The 21421-nt window shown below is 34.0% G+C and overlaps 3 protein-coding genes across 4 annotated transcripts; 1 reads left to right on the top strand and 2 right to left on the bottom strand.

The window, feature by feature from the left end:
• The first annotated feature begins 347 nt into the window (after positions 1-347).
• Positions 348-4855, top strand: LOC110717929 (protein FAR1-RELATED SEQUENCE 5-like). The gene is made up of 4 exons (XM_021896729.1): positions 348-712; positions 1239-1663; positions 2373-2596; positions 3766-4855. Coding segments are annotated over exons 1-3 (618 nt in total). The 5' UTR covers positions 348-711; the 3' UTR covers positions 2565-2596; positions 3766-4855.
• Positions 4856-5316: 461 nt separating this feature from the next.
• Positions 5317-14646, bottom strand: LOC110717809. Of its 2 annotated transcripts, none has more exons than XM_021896588.1 (12): positions 14462-14646; positions 14201-14296; positions 13087-13215; positions 11605-12456; positions 11132-11264; positions 10970-11040; positions 9384-10551; positions 8973-9274; positions 7668-7774; positions 6574-6718; positions 5868-6020; positions 5317-5766 (listed from the first exon to the last, which is right to left on the bottom strand). In XM_021896588.1, exons 1-12 carry the CDS (start codon positions 14498-14500, stop codon positions 5632-5634), a joined length of 3330 nt encoding a protein of 1109 aa, XP_021752280.1. In that variant the 5' UTR covers positions 14501-14646; the 3' UTR covers positions 5317-5631. The 2 variants fall into 2 exon arrangements, with proteins under 2 accessions (XP_021752280.1, XP_021752281.1); XM_021896589.1 differs by having other exon boundaries at positions 11605-12453.
• A 2973-nt stretch (positions 14647-17619) lies between these two features.
• LOC110717747 (putative disease resistance RPP13-like protein 1) lies at positions 17620-20779 on the bottom strand. Its single transcript, XM_021896510.1, has one exon. It carries the CDS (start codon positions 20561-20563, stop codon positions 17801-17803), a length of 2763 nt encoding a protein of 920 aa, XP_021752202.1. The 5' UTR covers positions 20564-20779; the 3' UTR covers positions 17620-17800.
• Positions 20780-21421: the final 642 nt, after the last annotated feature.

Raw genomic sequence — 21421 nt, 5'->3', positions numbered from 1 at the left:
TTTTTTTTAAAAAAATTGTAATTTCTATTAACCGTGTAACTATTCTTTTTTTGTTTGTAGTTATTGATTGATTGGGGTTTAGAGTTTCAAATTTTGTGCAAATTTCTAATTAGGGTTTAATAAATTAGGAGAAATGGATGAATTTTCTATAAAGGGGTTTTCCAATTTTGTGTTTTATTATGTTTTAAAAAACATTAATTAGACGCATTTAATAAAAATTTAATCAATTAAACAATCAATAGCCACAAGAAAGATCAAATTAAATGTCACTCAAAATTTCCTATTGAGTTTCACTATCTATACATCACATATAAAATAATTAAAGATTGTAAATTTTTTGTTTGTAGAATGAAAGTAATTTCAAATCGAGTTGAAATTGAAATTACGGTCATTTCATGTCTACTATAAAAAAGGAAATCCAAAAATACAATGCTCGCATATAAACATCTTAATCAATTACTTTTACCAAATTATCAATCAGTTTTCTATTGATATTTAATTCCCATGTTAACCATACGAGGAGTAAAAGAACATAAAAAATAAATTATTCTTACTCCACATTTAACTCCTCCAAACTAGTCCTACTACATTTCAGTCTTGAGTGAATTTGTTCTTCCACCTTTACCTCTCTATTCTCTTCCTCTATATCTCTTTTCTGCATTGATACTTCCTAAGAAGCCGAAAGACTTGAAATTTTCATTCGTATACTAAAGTAAGTTACCAATCTCTTACAATTATGCTTCCAATTACTCCATTAACATCTTTAATCTTTTTTAATTTTATCTTCACTGCACATTTATAATTTTAACCATGTTTGATTTTCTTCTTATACTTTAATTTACATGGGTTTTTTAGAATAATTACCCAAAAATTATTAACTTTAGATAATCTAAATTCTGGGTATCATAATAATTTGCAATTTATGGAATTCGTACATGTAAAAGTAGTTGAATGTGTGTATTATCACCAAAAAAAAAAAAAAAAAAAAAAAAGTGTGAAAAATGTATATTTTGAATATATTTGTTGGTTTTCTTTGATTAAGTAGTTTACTCATTTGTTAATCCCACAAATTCACTGCCATTTTGTCAATTATAATCCAATTATTGGTTATTTTTGTGATATTTTTATCAATCATGTGCAATCCTGTAAATGTCCTTTTACTAGTTTTGGGGTTTAGTTGCATGTTTGAGTGCAATTCAAATTCAGCTGACTAGGTTGATCCTATGATTGCTTCATAGTGGAATCTGATGAAGAAGCTGGTGAGTTTGAGAATTCAGCTAGGGAATCATCGGATATTGGTGTAGGAGATGGCGTCGTTGAGCCAAATGAAGGTATGGAGTTTGATTCTGAAGAGGCAGCTAAGGTTTTCTATGATGACTATGCTAGGAAGGTAGGATTTGTCATGAGAGTGATGTCATGTCGTCGTTCAGAGGTTGATGGGAGGATATTGGCCCGTCGTTTTGGATGTAATAAAGAGGGATATTGTTTAAGCATTCGTGGGAAACTTGGTCAGGTCAGGAAGCCAAGGGCAAGCACCCGAGGGGACTGTAAGGCCATGATTCTTGTGAAATTTGATAAGTCGGGAAAATGGGTTGTCACGAGATTTGTTAGAGATCACAATCATCCATTGGTGGTTTCTCTAAGGGAAGTTCGGAAAAAAATGGTGAGTTTTTGCAGACAGATTAACATCTTGTTTACCTTTTAAAGTATGGTGGTGAAAAATGTTTGCATTGAATGTCTAGAATATAGTGCTGTGATGGATGGCTCAGTTGTTTCTTATTTTTTCTTTGTAATCTGCATTTGAAAATTATGAACACTTGTGCCATGTTGCTCTTAGAGATTTGAATTTATTCATTTGGCTGTTTGGCATATACGGTGTATTTTAAAAGATGATATATCTTACACTAGCTCATGCTTTTGTGAATTCTGTTTATGTGGTTTAAATTCTTGTGTGATGCATTTTCTGAACTTTTGATCACTAGCTAAGTGTATTTACCACTTGAATTGCAAGAGCTAGGTTGAGTCCATGTGATTTGACAATGATTTGGGTTTCCTCATTTTCATTTCAGCCCATCAAATTATACGACATAATGAACTTGGATTTTGAGGATTTCACTGCTAAACAAAGTTTTAATAAAATTAATCGCTGTATTATTGATGCAAGCATCTAGTGTGATTCTCTTCTGATAATCTATGCTTTCCTTGATTGCAACATAGAACAACCATTGTGCACATTGTATCCTTCAATCTATGCTCTTCATTAAGTACGAATTAATTGGTTGGCTAAATGCTATCATGAAGTTATGCCTGATGCTATGCTTATTAAAACTTTGATTTTGAGTATCTTATGCTTTTTCTATGGATGCTTGTAGGATGACAAAGATAAGAAGATTGAGGAGCTTACCGCAGAGTTAAGGAATGAAAAACGTTTATGCACCTTGTATCAAGAACAATTGTTTGCTTTTATGAACGATGTTGAAGGTTACAATGCCCAGATAACTAAGAAAGTTCAAGCTGTTCTTATCAATCTTAAAGAAACTGAGAACCAAGAACCAAAGCCTTAGCAACTGTGATAGCAGTAGTTATCTTGAAGATGGTAAGATATGCATGCATCTACCACTTCTTAACTTTGCAATATTTTTTTTCCTTTTTGACATGGCATCAAGGTCTTAAATACTTGTATACTTCTCTATAGCTCTGTTACTCATGCTTTTCATTTTACCTCAAGTACCCATGTCGTATCCTCAACAATTGGTATACTCAACATTTCATTTTGGAAAATAAAATGGTTTTATTATTTATCTTTTATTTTTTATGAAATAGCCAAATACTAAGTGCGGACAAGTTACACGAGCTATTTCCATGAAAATTGCTAAAAGAAATCAAAATTCCACAATTATGCTACTTTTTATCAAAATTCCCTTCATATCATCCATGTTATCTTCTTTAATTTTATTTATTTATTATATTTTCCAGTTTAGAACAAAACTGCTAATCTCTCCAAGTTACACCAATATTCTAGTCCAAGTGATGTTACTACATAGTTTAATAACAGATATATTTTCAATATGCCACAATATATCTGTTATTAACTCTTGTGAGCCTGCCTCTTTTTTGTTTCTAATGGTGTCTTGTGTTATCTCCCTGATTAGTAACATTACTCTCAGTTTTAATTGTAGTATTCTGCCATGATATGTTGATATCTTTATTATTAACTCTTGTGGGTTTATCTCTGTTAAGCTTCTAATGGGTCTATATTTGTAAAACTTTTAAAGAGTAGTGGCTTAACTTAATTCAGACATCAGAAACTGAAGGTGGAATTCGTGAACATTAACCTTTCTTAGACAGCTATTTCAACTTAAGAAGATGTTCTGATATCTTATTTACCATCAAGGAAAATAGGTGAAAATGGTTATCCAATGGTTCAAGTCTGTACTTTGTGTTAGACAGTGGTGGTCGCATGTGAATTTGAGTGCTTCAAACTTCATGAAATTAATGAAGGTTTTGCCAATTTTAGCTGTCTAATGAAATAGTCTTCCAGATTCACATAATTCAAAAGATCAATTACTGTTGCATATCTGTGTATTCTAACACTGTAACCATCTATGTTGACTTAAACCAAGTACTTTTGAGTCTAACTACTGAGCACTTAGTTTTGTGCTCTAAATGGCCAGTGGTCTACAAGATAGTTGACAGATCAGGCTTATGTGTTACTGTTAAGACAAATTGATTGAATAACCTCTGTTTGCTATCTTGTTAATGTAGATATAGAGATTAAAAAGTCTGGGACGGTTCAGGACCTTCAGGCGCATAACAATCAGCTGATAATCCCACATCCCCAACCTTGATGATTAAGTGCCTTGATGTTATTGGAGGTAGTAGAGTGATGCTGCAAATTTGTGAGGTGAAGATATGAAAGTTGAAGATAAATTATACGAATATCTTTATTCATATATAAATCTTGCAGGATAGGTATTCTCTAATGATACTGCAGTACAGAATTTTAGATTCACTCTATTGGTGCCCTTTGGCATGTTTATCTGTAAATAATACTCCCATAGAAAAATATTGGTTACATAATGGAGTACTATTTGGGATATTATGCTTATCTGTAAATAATACTCCCATAGAAAAATATTAGTTACATACATGGAGTACTATTTGGGATATTCTAAAAATATTTCACCTTTCCAAAAATTGTACTCATAGATTATGAATGGTTTCCCATATATACCTCTTACAATGATTGAGGGAGGTGGGTGGGACTCAACTTGTATATACTTGTATGAGTTGTATCCTATGTTAAACTTGTAACTTTTACGAGTCGTGTTGGTGGGACACTTATTTCCAGATTGTGGATCATCTTTGATTCTTCTCTGATGCTAATCATGAAAAACTATTGAGTAGCAGGATGTTGAGATCTGAAATTGGCATTACTCTTCTTTACTCACAGTATTCCTGGATCAGGCTTCGCCAGTCCGAACTTCCCACTACTGCCATTGTGGTGTCTCAGCTGTATCTCAGTCCAAGTCTGAAATCGCCTGAAGAAAAGTGTATATAAGTGTATGGAATTGTGAGTAGCTCAAGTTGATGACCTAAGTTTTTGGTATGTGTTGGCCCACTGCCAAATTGATCTTATACATTACTGAAACAGTTGCCATTTGCTCAACTATGCAATTAATGTAGGGTTTTGATTATATGCTAACTAGCTTAGTTGGTACAGATTTATTTTATAGGGTGTTATCCGAAGCCAATACTTGTTGGCTTTATTGTCTGTACTCTATACGCTACAAGAATGTACAGTAAAGGTAATGAAAAAAAAAAAAAGAGAAACATAAATTTGCCAGAATATTTTTTGGGCTTTTTATTTATTGCTACCCAGCTATCTTAAGTTACATTGTATATTTCGCGTTGAACTTGAAACATAGTGAACATTATGAAAGTTGGTAGTGTATTTTTGACAAATTACCTTAAGAAAAATTTAGCAAGGTCTCACATGCTGATGTTTTTGATAAATCACAGTGAGACAAGTACATATTATGAAAGCGGTTGAAGTTTAATTATATATAACTACATGAACAGTAACTTAGGAGAACAATAAAGAAGAGGGAGTAAAAGCAATGACAAAATATACATCCTCTGTTTTTCTTTATACACATCACTTTGACTGACTTTTCAAATACACAATTATGTTTTAGTAAAATGTAATTCTTAAGAACAAACTGATTTAATGGAAGCTTACAAAAATTTGAGTAATTCTTTGAAATAAACTTTCTTAATGAAGCTTTTATTTCTAAATGGAGGAAAATTAGTAAATTACCTTGCCTCAAAAGTACTCAAATCTTTAAAATGTCAATACAAAATTTACATATCATACATTGGCGAGTTTGTACTAAAATTTGGCACTCTCTACAAAAATTCATAAATAGCTCTTCTCAGTTGGGACTATATAATACAGTATATTTACATAAATTACATTATGTGCAATCCAACAGTCTCAGGGACTGTAAGCTAGGAAGCTTCTATTCATTGCTATTGAAAATAAGTAAAACAGAGAAAATTTAGCTATCTGAAAAGACTCATCAAGAAAATAAGATTGAATTTTGTATGATGGGATCATAGCCCATACGATCAGATCTCTTGACTGCATTCCGGTAAAACGGGTACATCTGAACTTCTGATTTCCCGTGAATTAGATGAATGGTGATTTTCCGTAAAAGGAAGTAGCTTTCCTTCAAATAAGCTGTTTGTGATCCAATTTGCTGGCTGCAAACAAGCACACCACAAGCAAAATGACATGAGTTTGTAATACATTAAAAGGCGGATAGAATATTAGACATTATACCAAGCATGAAACTAATACTAACCCTAACAGCAAGTTTCTGCTCAGAGGCACATTTCTTCAGGAGACGGGTTGCACGATTTTCATCCTCAGCAACAACAGCACCAAGAGAAATCTTCTTTTTCTGTAAGCCCTGAACCAACCATTGTAGGCTTTTGTACACGTGACCTCGTCCATGCTGACATTGGCACATTGCACAAGGAGCAGAAGTTGAGTCAGACTAAAGGTTAACTTGATTATGTACAAGAAAAACAAAGACCATTTACTGAGGCATGTGTCTACTCTCCGATCTAGTATTCAAATATTCAATTCCTCTAACAAGAAAAAAATTAGAATGATTTCATGATACAAAGTATTAGTCAACAAACCACATAAACAGATTTCACGCTTGCCTTTAATTAGGAAGGATCTCTAGATCATATCAAAGTGTTATCACTGCTCAGGACAAGAACAGAGGAGGAAACAATGCTGGGGATCATACTGCAAGTTTGAGGTTTCAGATTTTTTAGTAATTGTGATGCTCTGAGTCCTATTTATTTTACAGAATAATATCATGTAAAAACAAACAAGAATTATGACTTAAATCCATGAAATATGATTACAAATTTACAGTTATTAAACATTCAGGAAAGAAAAGACAACACGAGGGTCACTAGTTAGATATAGAACACCATGCCAACCCAGTACATATTTATTGCTATTGTATACTGTATAGAGAACTTTTACTATACCTTGATAACTCTAGCAAACTTGGTACAGAAACTATGAGTTCCATGCAGCATAATTCCAACTTTGTCAAAGATGTAATCATTGTCATTTTGACTAATTGATTTCCCAATTTGGTTCTGCATCCGATTATTAGATAATATTATGTATCTGTCAATACAACAAAACAAGCGTGAGAAAGTTACAATTCAAAATAAGCAACATAAAAAGTACATATATTACTAGGGAAAAGGGCAAAAAAAAAAAAAAACTATTGTAATAAAGTCAATGGCTTATTATATTTTTGAAACCACAAGTGTTTGCGCCTTTAAGGTGAGGGTCAACGAAGAGATTAAATGAAGGAAAAAATTCTAGCATATGACCAAGTAATCATGTTCTCGAGGAAATATTACAGGAATTTATCATAATGATCACTACCTAGTTATGGATTAGGAGAAAGCTACACCCTCATTATGGATTAGGAGAAAGCAACACACACACACACTGACTGATATGACTGGTTGAAGCGCTGATATGACTTAGTAGTAAGACATCTAGGTGATTATTATATTGAGCTCATTTACCACATTGTGGCATCACTTCTGATTTTAAGGTCTAAAAGGTGATTATCACAAGGTAGAAAATGGCCAGAAAGAGCAGAAACCAATCCTTCGGATTGCTAGGCGGAATAAGCTGAAATAGAGAGATTCAGCTGACCCATTCCATTAAGGTCATGACTGGGATACATATTTCCTGCCCAAGTCCATACCAGGCAGAACTATTTTCCAAACTATATCAAAATCAAGGCCGATCCTAACTAGCATTCACTAGTCCATCTTATTAACCCGATTATGCTGTCGGTATTAGTTTCCATGTATTAAGAGTATGAAAGTCCTTTCAAAAAAAAAAAAAGTATGAAAGAGTATGCATCTAATAATGGGCTGTCTTGTGAAAAACGAGTGATATTGGCTGGGTTGGGGTCATTAACACAGATATTATTACACCACCAAAAAAAACACACTTAGATAGACAGATAATAAAAACATAATAGGTAAATGGAGAAAGAATGAGGAAGAAAGAAAACAATTATTACAGATGGCATGCAAGGTTTACAACTTACTTGTCAGGAGGCAAGACAGAACCAACTCTAATTGAATTATATGCCCAGCCAACTTTAAGCAAGAAGGCATTCACAGCACAGCCATACAAAAACCTTGTTGTTTGCAACTGCAATAAATACACAGATGAGAATTTAGAAACCAATGCATAACTTAAGACTTCTGACATGCACAGATATTCATGTATACTGGCCTCAGATAAATGACAGCAATTGCAAGGAAGAAAAAGGAGGGGTGGAGCAAGGGCTGTCATCGAGGATGAGCTTAATGCAACAGTATGTCTCAGGATAAGGCTTTTGCTGACACTGTTAATACCATATTAGATAGCAGTAAAACTCTCACAGTAGTCTCACTTCTCAAAACTTAACTGCAGTGTAGAATCAGCTAATTATAGCCCAAAAAAGCAACATCAACAATTGCAATTAAAGTAATAAATACAGAATTCTGTTGCAGTTGAATCAACATCAGGCTATTTCATTTATAGAAGACTAGAAGAGGAGTGAAGCTACAGTCCTTAAAGCATCGTGCCAAGTTTTACTTGTTTTAGTACATGGGAGAGCTACTGGGTAGTGACGAACTTACAAGATTCTTTTTTTTTTTTTTTTTTTTTTTTTTGGAGCGAGCATCAAGCTATTAAAGTAATAAATTACACCTAGCAAACTTGTTACGAATGCTAACCCAAACCGATTTACCCAATCTGAGACCCCATTTAGAGCTGAAAATGATGATCTGGACTTAATCCAAAAAAAACTCAAACTAATCCAAAATTAGCTTGACTCAATATTGACCCTTCCTAGAGCAATAGAGAGAAAGAGATAACCCTTGTTCAACAAAGAATGTCCATTCACCCAAGATATAAAAAGTTCATTGGACTTGTTTGAAAAGCCTTGTCCTTAATGACCACACAAGAAGTTTAACTTTGCTTTAGATACTAGTGCAACGCAGATATATGTTTATTGTAACTCCTAGGTCCACTAAATACCTTTATATACTCCTTCATGAGATGTCCAAAAAGCATCATGGTAACTTAATCCCTTTCTCTCACATTTTTTTAGTTTTAAACTGTCCACTATCTTTAATAAAAAATTCCTACCTCATTCAACTGAAACCATTCACAGGGATGCCTAGACCTAACAGGAAGATTTTTTTTCTGGACAAAGGGAATATGAGTTACTTCGACTTTAAGGAAACCAAAAATACTTTCTAAGACACTACAAAATATGGTTTTTTATTTTTTATTTTTTATTTATTTTTTATTTTATGAAAGAGAGCAATGAAAGAATTACAAAAAGATTTAAAAACCCAACCTTTTTTGTGCACAAGACAACAGGAAGCCTTTCGGCATTCAATCTCAAGGACTTTCTCCTTGGATAAGGAGGTGGAGCAGGAATATCAGAAAGGACCATTCCACCGTGTTTCCTCAGTAATGCTTCTATTTCCTTTTCTTTCTTCTTAGAAAAGCCTGTTAGCAAAAAGTCTAAGCCTTGGAAAATTGCTCTCTTCCTACCCTTTATGCGACATTTCGTAAGACGCTCTTTTACTTCTTGAGATACAGTAACATGCTCCTGGTCACTATTCTCAGGCCTATATCCCAATCTGCAGCTTGACCCTAATCAAAATGTTATTAAACAAATTTAAAAGATCCAAAACTCATATATAACTATGCAATAAAGATCCAGAACTCAAATATAACTATGCAATGAACTGACAATACTCACCATGTTCACAAGCGCGCATTCTACTGAGATTTTTTCCCAATTGAACTTGAGGGACTTGAAGTTGGAAGTCAACATTTGAAAAACGAACTTGCTTTCTCGTAGGAACATCACTTTTGAGAAGATTTACAGATTGATCTTGAGGGATTTGTCTAAACTTGTGACAAATTTTATCGGGAGCTGGAGCTTGATCTTCCAATAGGTTGGTTGTTGTGACATCGCTAACAATAAGTTTAGGAGCTTTAACTCTTCGTGTAGTACGACACATAATAAGAGGTGATGTTGGAATATTATCAACATTAACCTGGAGCTCCACTTCATTCATTTCAGATTGATCTTGCACCAGTCTTGCACATACATTTTCAGCATGATTTTCCTTTCCAGTAGAGCATTCAAATACAGATTTAATAGGTAATTGTTTTTTAGACCCTCCTGAGGTGTTGGTGCAGCTTATGTATTGTTCAACTGGAAGCAGCTTCATCTCTTGAACTTCCTGATTACTTTTGGCAGAAGCACAGTTAGATAGGGATCTCATAGGCAGTTGTTTTGTTGTATCTTTGTCATTTAAGGAGTTGATGGAGTCAGCAACCACCCTTGCATCATTCTCTCCAAAGCTCACAAACCCACAGTCAAATTTTCTCTTAAATGAAAATGCAGAATTCCCTGGCATTCCAGTACTATAAGTCTTGAGAGAGGTCAATTGTCGGCGAATCAGAGGATCAGGACCAACATCATCAAAATCTAACGTATTATGCTTCTCTTTTCCAACAGTATTAGGATCAGAACTTGTCTGGGCTATTTCCATACCAGTTGGTAAGTTTTTAAAAGCATCAAGATCTTGATGATCATATTTGTTATTATTGTGCGGAAAGAAATTACTGGTTTGTGCAGAAATGCTACAGGGAACAGTCGAGCAAAGAGGATCAATAAATGACGCAGAATCTTTTATGACTTCCTGACTAACAAATGCCCCTTCACTAACTGTCTTGCACGAATCTTCAAAAGGTTTTCCAGATTCAACACGGTTTGAGCAATAATGCTGATGATGCACAATAGAGTTCTGATCAGGAAAAACATCCATGGATTCAGAAAGATAACTTGTCTCACCAACAAAGAATTTGGGTACCACATTTCTCCCCTTTGATTTCAGTTGACCAAAAGCATCTACTTCCTGTTGAAAAATGGGAACAAATAAGGAGGAAAATTATTCTTCTTCTTCTCATATTTCCTTTCTTTTTTTTTTTTCCTATTTATTTTTTCAGTTGTCCTCACTCCCTCTTTTCTAAGAGTAGATGCAGAAGAAAGATAATCCAGCATACTCAAAGCCACAATCTTGACTCTTTTGAACTAACAAAAGCTTAAGATATCAGAATAATAATTTTTTTTTTAAAAGTTTATTTTCCCCAGATTAACTTGAAAACCATGATATGCCTTTTTTTTAGTAAAGCCAGTGACTTCAAAAACAACAACTAACCGGAAAAATCATCTTTTAATCATTGATTCAAAGCATCACAGTTCTAAAGGTTAAAAGAATTCAGTGTTCCAGATTGAGATAAAAATAAATCTGTTTCAAATATATGGTGCATTACCGTTCCAGGCCAACCACCAAACCAGCGACTCTGGAATCTGCATGATGATCCATCCTTAACCTCATTTATGTCTGCTAACAGGAAAGAAACAGGTTCAGATAAAACATTCACAATGTTGAGAGTTTTGTGATGGAGATGATGGAGGCACTTTTGGAACTTTACCTGCATAATGTGAATGCCATATTGTAGATGTAGAGTCTAGTGTTCTTTTACTTGAATGCTGAGACTGAGGAATAGATTTTAATTCTAGTTGATGAGGGAAGCCATCTTCATGTGTTATATCATTTTTTTCTTTCTGCAGATTTACACAGTATAATTAATCAAAATGTTAGACTTTCTTAAGAAAAGACGGGAATAATAAAGTAACAATTTTTTTTTTTTGTATGTGTGTTTGTCTTTTGGGAGAGGGGGGGTGGGGGGGGGGGGGGGGAGGCGTGTGGAAGGGAGAAATAAATAGCATGATTTCAATACTTTAGATGTGTATTATCAATTATAAAAAAATCAGCAGAAAAATCAAATTGCTCTACAAATTTCAAAGACGAAAAGAATAACATACAATTCTTAAATTACATACATACCAATAGTGGTGAACAAAAACACTAGATGAATGGGAGAAAAGTCCTGTTATCAATTACCTGTAGTGTCTGCTGATCATCTAAATTCCCATCCTGTGATTGATTTACAAAGATCTCAAGGTGTGGGTTTCTGCACAACTTTTCAAGCTTCTCATTGTCAGATATTTCAGCTGGCAGATCCTTCGATTTATTTGTATCTGGATTAATCTCCTGAAGTTCTAATGCAACACAATTGTCAAAATATATTTCTTGGTCTTTCTGCCATTCACATTGAACCTCTTCATCCTCTCCAGGAACTTCTGACATGGGAGTTTCCTTGACTCGAGATGTAGATAGATCATTAAAAGAGGTATTGTCCAAACTACTGATAAATAAACCAACATCTTTAAAAGCATCTTCCATTTCAGAATCACCTATATCTGAAAGGGTGTCAGCAGAGCTATCAGAATTCTCAAAACAATATGAGAAATCTTTTAATTCAACTAGTCGTGCTTGCTTCACTCGAAGAGCAACTTCAATTATCGCTGAAGTGGACAAAGCTTCTGAAAAAGATCCACTTTGTACTATATTAAGTATGGCTAATGCTTCTGATGCCGCAACAGATAGCTCCACAGCATCACTAATGTCATCATCTTCAGCAGAATTGGAGTTTAAGATCTCTAAAGGTTTCTGTCCAGCAGCATTACTTAATGGAGTTTGGTTGGTAAAATTTCCAAAGTATTTATCGCTTGAAGGAGAAGGAACAATATTTATTTTAGGAACATGGCCTATATTGCACTCGCTCATTTCTCTTGTGTTAACAAGAGCTAGTGCAGAATTAAGCTTGTCATCATGTGAGGTATGTAAGAGTGGGTTGGAAATGATCGATGGAGTTCCATCTGTTGAAAGATGCAGGTTAAAATGCAAAACCTGCTAGAAAGAAAATAATCAAAACAAAAACTAAGACCCAGTATATAAGGTGGGAAAATAAATACAATTGTACACAACAACAGATCAGGCAGTTGGTGTTAATCTCCTCTACATCTGATGCTTTGCTACGAAACAGCTGCAAATTAGACAAGAAGGCTGATAAAATTATTTTGATGTTTCAGTAATGAGGAAAAGGGTTTGGTAAGTTCAAGGCTTCAAGCTGTCATAAAGCCTGAAGAAAGCAGAAGAAGAATAAAACTCATTCTGTCATGCATATATGGCCAACCAAAATGGTAAAGAGAAATTATTACACCACGTAAATCATTATTCTACAACTGGAAACAGAAAGTACTATGTGGTACTACTAAAAGAACATATAATAAGTGTTAACCTATAAGTCATAAAGAAAACAATGAAAATAAGGCAATGCTATGAATAAATATAGGCAGGAACAGAGATCACATTTCTTTCTTTCTTTCTTTTTTTTTTTCCTTTTTTTTTTTTTTTTTTTTTGAAGAAGAAGATATATCTTCAAAAAAATATTCTTTAATACTCAGTAGTCAGTAGTTCAGTACTATAGCATCCCAAGTTGCAAAACATAATACCAATTGTTTAAAAGCTATTAAAGTGCACCTTTTCACAAGATGTAGTGAGGGTAACTGGCGAGCTTTCTTCTCCAGACAGATATAACTGACAAATGTATCTGCTATCTTTAATGGTTGAAAGGTTGGAATCTTTGACTTGGTTATTCTCTCCCACATTCTGCATTTTGCAGCAGGAAACTTCAATAAGAGGTAGGCATTCTGGAAATGCTAATAGTAAACACAATAGTTCATTGTAATAATTGTTGACTAAAACTATATAGTGCAACATAAACATCATCTACAAGTACCAAGACTTAATGCAACCGACTGATCCAGGCACCATGCATCTACAACCAACACACGACCAGATTGAACATGAAAACAGAATTTGCGTATATGACATCTAGCAAAACTGTACTACTACTCTAACATTAAATATTCTCGTTCAATTTTCACAAAAATAGCATGAGATCTTGTAAATTTAAGCCTGTGTTACCAAAACAAATGGTCATTAACTAAATTTAAAACATTAACAGCTTTTTTCTCAAAGGCATCAGGAACTTCAGAGAGACTTCAATTGGCAAAATCTTCTACTCCATACTCGTGAATGTAGCATGACAATCAACATAAGCCTACCAAAAAAATGCCAGTCGATAAGAGACACGAGAATAGTATAATCCCACTGTGTTGATTGTCAATCTTAAATAATGAATGTTTATCATATTGTGGCTTCTGATGTCAAGTTACAGAACATAATGCCAAATTTGATGTTAACAGATTTACAAAACTGTAGCTACATCCTACAATTCCTAGAAACACCTATGTACATTACAATTGAACTAACTAGATGACAAATCAAATACAATCTAACAACAACCAAACCGTACTTTCGATACCGCAAATCAACAATCCAATCGCTGTCAAAGTACAACTACACACTATTAATTAAATTATAACAAAAATAATCCAACAAATTCAACAACATATTTCTCTATACCAAACCAAAGATTGATCAAAACTCAACAAAAGGCAGTCTTTACCCCCACATAAACAAAAATTATCAGCATTAATAAAAACTAATTTGCAATAAAATGAAACCCTAGAAAAAATTGTAAAAAATAAATTAAAATTCCAAAAAGGGAGTAAAATTAAATTATTGAAACCTGAAGAGAATGGCGGGAGAGTTCTTCATCATCCAAGTTTTGAGGTGTTGACGCTGAATGATTAGGTTGAAGCCATGCCGGAAGCCAAGCTACATCCTGTTAAAAAAAAAAATGGGGGTAATAAAATTGATTTACAGAATTTAGGGTTTATACAAAATAATAAAATTGCAGCAAAATTCGTTGAAAAAATTATTGAGAAATGGTGATAATAATGATTAAAAAAAAGGAAGAAAAGGTAGAAAGAAGAGAGAGAAAGAGTACGTCGGAGAATTGCGGAGGACGGAAGGGGAAGGATGCCATGGCAGTGCAAGTGGCGGGGAGACTCAGACTTTGGCGCCAAATCACCAAACTACGAATGAAGTATGAGTATATTGTAAAGTTATAAGAAGAATCTGTCAAAAAAAAATTGAAAAAAAGTTATAAGAAGATTTGTAAAAAAAGGAAAAAAAAAAAAGAGAAGAGACAGAATACTCCCTTTGTTTTTTAATGCTGGTATTAGGGCTATTTAGAGTGCGATTTGAAAATTGCAATGCAGTTTGGTGCAATTTCTAAAAAAATTTAGACCAAACTGCACTTTAATGTATTTTGCGATTTTTATACTATATTTTTATTAAAAAAATATAAAAGAAGTAAAAATATACGAGCTAATCTTTGACTATTAGCTAATTTATTAACTAATACTAAAAACAAATTCTTCCATGACACTTGTCATTACCTTGTGAAAATTTTCCCGCCTTTTTTTTTTTTTTTTTTTGTGCAAAATCTTTAAGTAAATTATTTATACCTTATGTATTTTCTTTCCAATTTGACAATCATATTCCATATATACCCAAATGAAATTTTTTGAATATCTTTTATATACTTTATATTTTGTAATATTATTGTCAAAAAAATTTAACAATCGTGCATTGCACGGGATTTTAACCTAGTTAAAGGTTAAAATAAGAGTTTAATATTTGAATTATAAATTAACAATCTCAAAATAAAATAAAGGTTTTGTTTTACAAAAAATAATTATAATTTTTAAAAAATGCGGTCTGGTTAGAAGTGCGGTTTGAAAAAAATAAAAAACCGTAAATTTGCGGTTTGATGCGGTTTAGGATTCAAACCGCACCAAATCGCACCGCGAACACCCCTAACTGATAAAGTGGTACTAGCCCTATATTAAAATTTAGAAATAATATTTTGGCTATTTAGGTCGAAAATAGTCTATTTTTTTTTCCGGAAATTAGACTATTTCCGACCCTTTAATCTTGTTTTTATAGCATTGCTTTTTAGGTTTAAATAATCTGCACGAGCAATGTAACGTAGATATTCGTCCATCTCCCTATGGTGGAGTCGTTAGTTTTTGTTAGTTTATTGTTTATTTTTCATTAGGGTTTATTTGCATGTCAAGGCTTATAAAAAAAAAGTAATCATCCTTTGCCCTATTATCAGTTCGTTGGTAAACATTTGTCCAGGATCGCAACGATTGTTGAATTCTCAAAAGCATTCAAGCGAATCATATAATTATCCTCCTTATGGCTACAACAAATCGTTAGACCATCTCTCCAAAAAGACTGCATTTTTTAGTGATGTGTCGAGGGATGTACCACAGTGCAAAATCTTTTCAACGATTGTAGCTTTGATGAGGGAAACCTTTATTTGATTCTAATTTATATATTTGTTAATTTAGATTTCATTTGTAGACGACGAATGACTTTTAATTAATGAATTGCATGATTTTGTTCAAAAAAAATTGTTAAAATTTAGAAATTTACTCGGTAATATTTTATTGGACAGGAAGAAAGTTCATACTTTGTATTAATTTGACTGACATTAATACAATATCAAATTGAGATTTTGGAATTTGCAATAATAAATTTACAAAAGATTTAAATTTATGTTAAAATTTGAGATATATATGCTAATTAACTAATGAAATACTCGTTAATAATTATGCTAACTAATCTATATGTTAATATCTGCAAGAGCATTGAAGAAAAGGGAATACAATAGGAAGCGAAACTTTTTTTTTTGAAGGATTTTTATAGTTATGCATAATTATGTCTTTTATTATTATTAGTTCCACAATTAAGTATAGTTGACAAATCAACCTTTTCATGTAAAAAAAAAAAAAAGAAAAGAAAAAAAGAGTCAAATCAACCTTTTAATTGAGTCCAACTATGGCTAGTTTTTATGTTTGTTAATTATTGTAAAACAAATTTAAATTAAGGGCAAATTACATATTTTAGGGGGGACATCACAACCCTTTCCCTTGGCTAATATAATAGAGGTTTGCGTCCCTTAAAAAGAGTTTTAAAAGACTAATTTTATTAAATAACAAATTTAATGAAATATTCCCCAAGGGTACAAGATTAATCCTAATTACCACTTACACCACCTTGCTTGGTTATCATTACATTATAGTTTATTGTTAACTATTAATCTATTATCATAATTCCGCATTGATATAAGGCTATACCCTAGGTTTTTGTTAGGCTTTTACATAAAATTTGCAATTATACATTTAAATCATGACTTCTCTAAATATCTCAGATTCTCATTTAATATGTTTTAATACTTGTATTTTGTTTGCTAAATAAAAAGAAAAACAAAATGAAATATGACATATTTGAGTGGTAAGTCATGTTGTGTTTAAACTTAACTATTTATCCTAAACTTGTGTCGACAACATTCACAATTTCTTTGGGTGAAACATTTACAATTTTATTTATTTATTGTAAGTTACAGAATGAGAAGCAATGAATGATGGAGGATGCCACATGACAATTAAACTTCCTTTAGAAAGCATTTTTATAGTATAACTAAGTATAGAATATACGGGGTTTCAAAAAAAAAAAAGTATAGAATATACGGAGTATAAGTATATACAAGTTAGATACAGATATTTAATATAGATTTTACAATAATAACAGTAAACTTCCAAATGCACTCACTGAAGTAAAGTTCAGCAGATCAAGTTCAGAATTCTACTAGTCCAACTTTATACAACAAAAAATTATACAGCATTACACTAGTACTGTATATTTATTCTCACCATCCGGAAATAATAGTCACATTGTCCCAACACAATAAATTAGCATATGATGAAATTTAAGACAATAACCTGTTATAAAAGATGGCTGTAGTATATTAGTATCCTACTTAAGCTTTCAATCCGACAAACCCAAAACATATCTCTCGTAACTGTGCTCCACATCCCTAAATAATGCACGGTTTGAATGAAGCAGATTCAATGGAAAACACTCTTGATTCTTTCACACCATTCTCAGAAAATTTCAAAACTGGCCGCTCTTCAGATCAGAGACATTTGACTTTCTAATTACTGAACTGTTCTTACAATTTTCAAGTGTAGTTTCTATTTGATTCAACCTTTAGGGTTTGGGACTTTGGGGAGAGGATAGGAACGAAATAACTACAGTTTGCAACTTTGCAAAATATATTAAAAGCTCCATCAATACAAGAACCATTAAAATAATTACAAACATCACTTAGCTTATTGTCAGATCAATTTCAGGAAAAAAGGATGAACCTACCAGCAAGAGCAGACTGCCATGTGGAGGTACATTAACTTGAAGCTTGAGGAAGCACAGTCTCCTAATCAATCTCCACATACGGAATTGCTCTTATGCTACTCCAATCAGGACCTTCTTCAGATTGACATCGCTGTTTCACCATGTCACAATCGATAATGATCAGTGACTGAATTGACACTGGAAGCTCAGGCAATGACATCAGCTCCATGCAGTGGTTGAGCTCAAAAGTTTGCAATGAATTCATATGTTTTAGTGACTGCATTGAGAGGAGATTAGGACAATCCTCAATGGTAAGTTCACGGAGCTGGGGCATGCTATTGTCTGGCAATTTAAACCACCTTGTAAGGCACATCATGTCTTGGATCTTCAATGATTCTAAAGAAGGGAAGGCTCCATTTCTACCTTCTCCACAAAAATGGTTGTCCACACACTTTACTCGATCCATGCCTTCGATATAAAGAGTCTTGAGGAAGAGAAGTTGCCCAAGTGATGGCAAGACATCATCTTGCTTGCAAAATTGTACATGAATACTTACAAGCAAGCAGGATGGGCTTGTAAGCCAAACAGGAAATCTGGAACCCCCATAGTTAATTAATAACAGTTCCTTCAAATTTTTGTGCGGTTGCAGGCCAGAAAGGATATCCATTGCCACAGATCCATCTCTAGAACAACGGCTCCATTCTAATTCCATCCTCTTAATAAATGGCTTATCACATATCATGACTTCCCTGGCCTCTGCCCCATCCCTAACATATTCAAGTTTACCAAGGCATATTGTACCACCTAGATGCTTCAAATTCTTCAACTCAGTTATGCGATATCCTTCCTTCTTACCAACCATAAAGGCAGGAAGTGTTTTGAGGCAGCTTAAACTCCCGATGCTCGCAGGCATGCACCTCAATACCTTTATGTCCACATCAAGATGTATAAGGTTGGTCAAGTTTTTAATCTGTTTTGGCAACTCTAAAAGTCTAGAACAGCCTCTCAACTTGAGTACTTGTAGCCCATGAAGGTCGGAAGCTGAGTTAGGCAACCTTAGGATATGTGTCTGAGATGCATCCAAGTACCGTAGATGCTTTAATCTACCCAGTGACTCAGGAAGCTCATCAATATTAGTATGACTCAGGTCTAGAACTCTCAACCGCACCAATTTCTGAAAAAAGGAATAAGGGACTTGGCCAATTTGTGTTCCGTGTTCACTTAGCAGAAGAAATGTCCTCAGACCATCACATTTCTCAATTTCTTTGAGGAACCGTAGTTTGATGCAATCACAAAGCAACGACAGATGACGAACTTTTTTGTATAAAGGGGCAGAGCAAGACCACTCACCATTCGGCAACCGGAAACATGTGTCTGAAGCCACAAACTCAGCAAACCTGTGAATAAATTCATGGATTTTGTAGCTTGGCATCTCTTGACCACCAAGATGCGAAAGTTGAAACACAGATCTCCTTAACAGCTCATCAAAATATTCACAGCCAATTTGTTCAAGGTTTGTCATCCCTTGAGGCAGAAGAAAACCTTCTGCCATCCACAGCTGAACCAAGTTGTCTTTCTCGAAATCGTAATCACGAGGGAATAATGAGCAGTAAGCAAGACACTTCTTCAAATGTGATGCCAAGTAAGGATTGTTCAGTCTAAAAGCAGGAAATATTTCTTCTTTAAAAACACTTAGCTCACATATGTCTCTCTCTGATAAGGTCACCCAATCCTCATCATCATGCTTAGACGATAAGAGAAGTCCCAAAATATTGGCTGCCAGAGGCAAGCCCTTGCACTTTTGGGCCATTGCTCCAGCAATATCCTCCAAAATTACAAGCTTTCGTTCAGATATATTATTAAAAGACAGCGCTCTATCCATGATTAGAGCCTGACAATCTTCATCCTTCATCATTTGCAAATGATAAGGAGTAGCATTAGTAATTGATGTTACATTTGGGTTGCTAGTAGTTAGAAGAGCTTTGGAACCAGATGAGCACAGAAAATAATGACAAAAAGAACACCAATCATTACCCTTAACTTCCCGTAAATCATCCAACACAAACAAAATACTTTTCCCCAAGTAAAGATCACCAAATGAACTTTGGATTCTCTCAGGATGAAAGCTATACTCCCCTTCTTGCCTCCGATTCAATATAAAGTCTGTGATCTTTGTCATGTCAAACTCTGCAGACACTGAAATCCAAACTATACGATGAAACTTGTCTTGGATTCTGGAATCATCTTGGATACTCTGAGCAAGTGTTGTTTTGCCAAGGCCATCCATGCCAACTATAGAAATTGTAATCAGTGTTTCTTCCAGCAGCATGGAGACTATCTTCTCCTTGTCGCTTTCCCTCCCAAATAATCTCACTGGAAACCGTAGTTGCTCCCTTGTATAAGCAGTCTCTTTGAAACATCCTAGTGAGCACTGCAGTGCTTGCTTGTTTGTTCTGTTGACCATGTCTAATCCACTTATTATATCCTCCAACCTTTCTTGAAGATCCTGGATCTGTTGAGCCATCTTCCGCCTTTCGAAAAATGAAAAGATCTTCTCAATCACTGAAATTTTACTAGCACCAAGTACTATATCATCAACCAAGTCTTCAGCATCATAGCAAACTCCAGTGACTTCTCCAACCCAATGATGCCAGGTATTGTTTGGAGTGAGCTGAAAGCTGTCAAACAAGGTTTCTGCTTTCAAGAGTTTCCTCTTCAGCTTTTTAAGTTCATCTTCTGCATCAAACTGTACCACCTGACCTGCTTCCTCAAAGATTAAAAATTTAAATCTTTCTAGCAAATCTTGAAGCAAAGCCAAAGCAAAGTCTGATTGAAACACCTCCATTAATGTCTTTAGATTTGTAGATAAAAGAGTAACAACAACTGTATAAGCAAAAGATAGATACTTATCTTGGTGTTCTTGTTCAGGGATGAAAGCTCACCATATCGTACACAATACAACCTTTTTACTCAGAATTATTAGCTGGAGATGACCTACAGACAAGAAACTAGAAGTCAAAGGTCAACGTGGCTGTGGGGTATATTATGTTGATTTATTGAAGGTACAGAAAGCAAGTTGGACACTGATGAATAAAGAAATATCTGGCTCGAACACAATTTATTTAAAAGCCATTAGCTTTACATAGTTTGTCATTTACTGATTAGGGGTATTAATGAGTCTATCTAGTTCATGAACTATTCAAGCTTGGTTCGAGAATTTTATAAGCGTGCCAAACACAACAAAGCTCAACTCGAGAGCTCGTGAACAAGATTGAAATTTTTTAAAAACAATTTACTACTCATATAACAATTAAACAATATTAGTGGGAAACTTACAAAATTAGAACGCATGTACTACCTCCGTCTCATATTATTTGCAACGATTAGACAAGGTCACTCTCGGCTCGCTCAATTAGCAACCCCAATAGATATGTTAAAATTAGCAACAGATCTATGTATCTATACAATACCAGTTTCTTATATTTATAAAGTTAATTCAAGCACCTTTTATCCACACAGAAAAAGCATAACAAATGCTAATGCTGGAGAAATGAGCATTCAACATCTTAGGTGAGAACCCAAGTTGATAAACGTTGACTTCTTTTTAAGTCTATTTGATGATTCCAAAAGTAGGTAGTCAGTCTAAGATCCCAAATCTCAATCATCTTTATTCTACAATAACCATAGAACATCCAAGGCAGAA

This window comes from Chenopodium quinoa, unplaced genomic scaffold (assembly GCF_001683475.1).
Source record: "Chenopodium quinoa cultivar QQ74 unplaced genomic scaffold, ASM168347v1, whole genome shotgun sequence".
NCBI classification, from domain to species: Eukaryota; Viridiplantae; Streptophyta; class Magnoliopsida; order Caryophyllales; family Amaranthaceae; genus Chenopodium; species Chenopodium quinoa.
Note: the sequence above shows the minus strand (reverse complement) of the source record. Positions and strands in the feature narration are given on the sequence as shown.

What these genes read in the sequence shown, in the direction of transcription:
- LOC110717929 (XM_021896729.1), top strand. An exon ending in GGGAAGTTCGGAAAAAAATG is followed by an intron (nt 1,664 to 2,372) that starts GTGAGTTTTTGC and finishes GGATGCTTGTAG; the next exon opens with GATGACAAAGATAAGAAGAT.
- LOC110717809 (XM_021896588.1), bottom strand. Translation starts at nt 14,500, where the DNA reads ATGGCATCCTTCCCCTTCCGTCCTCCGCAATTCTCCGAC. An exon ending in TCACTACATCTTGTGAAAAG is followed by an intron (nt 12,457 to 13,086) that starts GTGCACTTTAAT and finishes TTTTCTTTCTAG; the next exon opens with CAGGTTTTGCATTTTAACCT. An exon ending in ATGGCATTCACATTATGCAG is followed by an intron (nt 11,041 to 11,131) that starts GTAAAGTTCCAA and finishes TCCTGTTAGCAG; the next exon opens with ACATAAATGAGGTTAAGGAT.
- LOC110717747 (XM_021896510.1), bottom strand. Translation starts at nt 20,563, where the DNA reads ATGGAGGTGTTTCAATCAGACTTTGCTTTGGCTTTGCTTCAAGATTTG.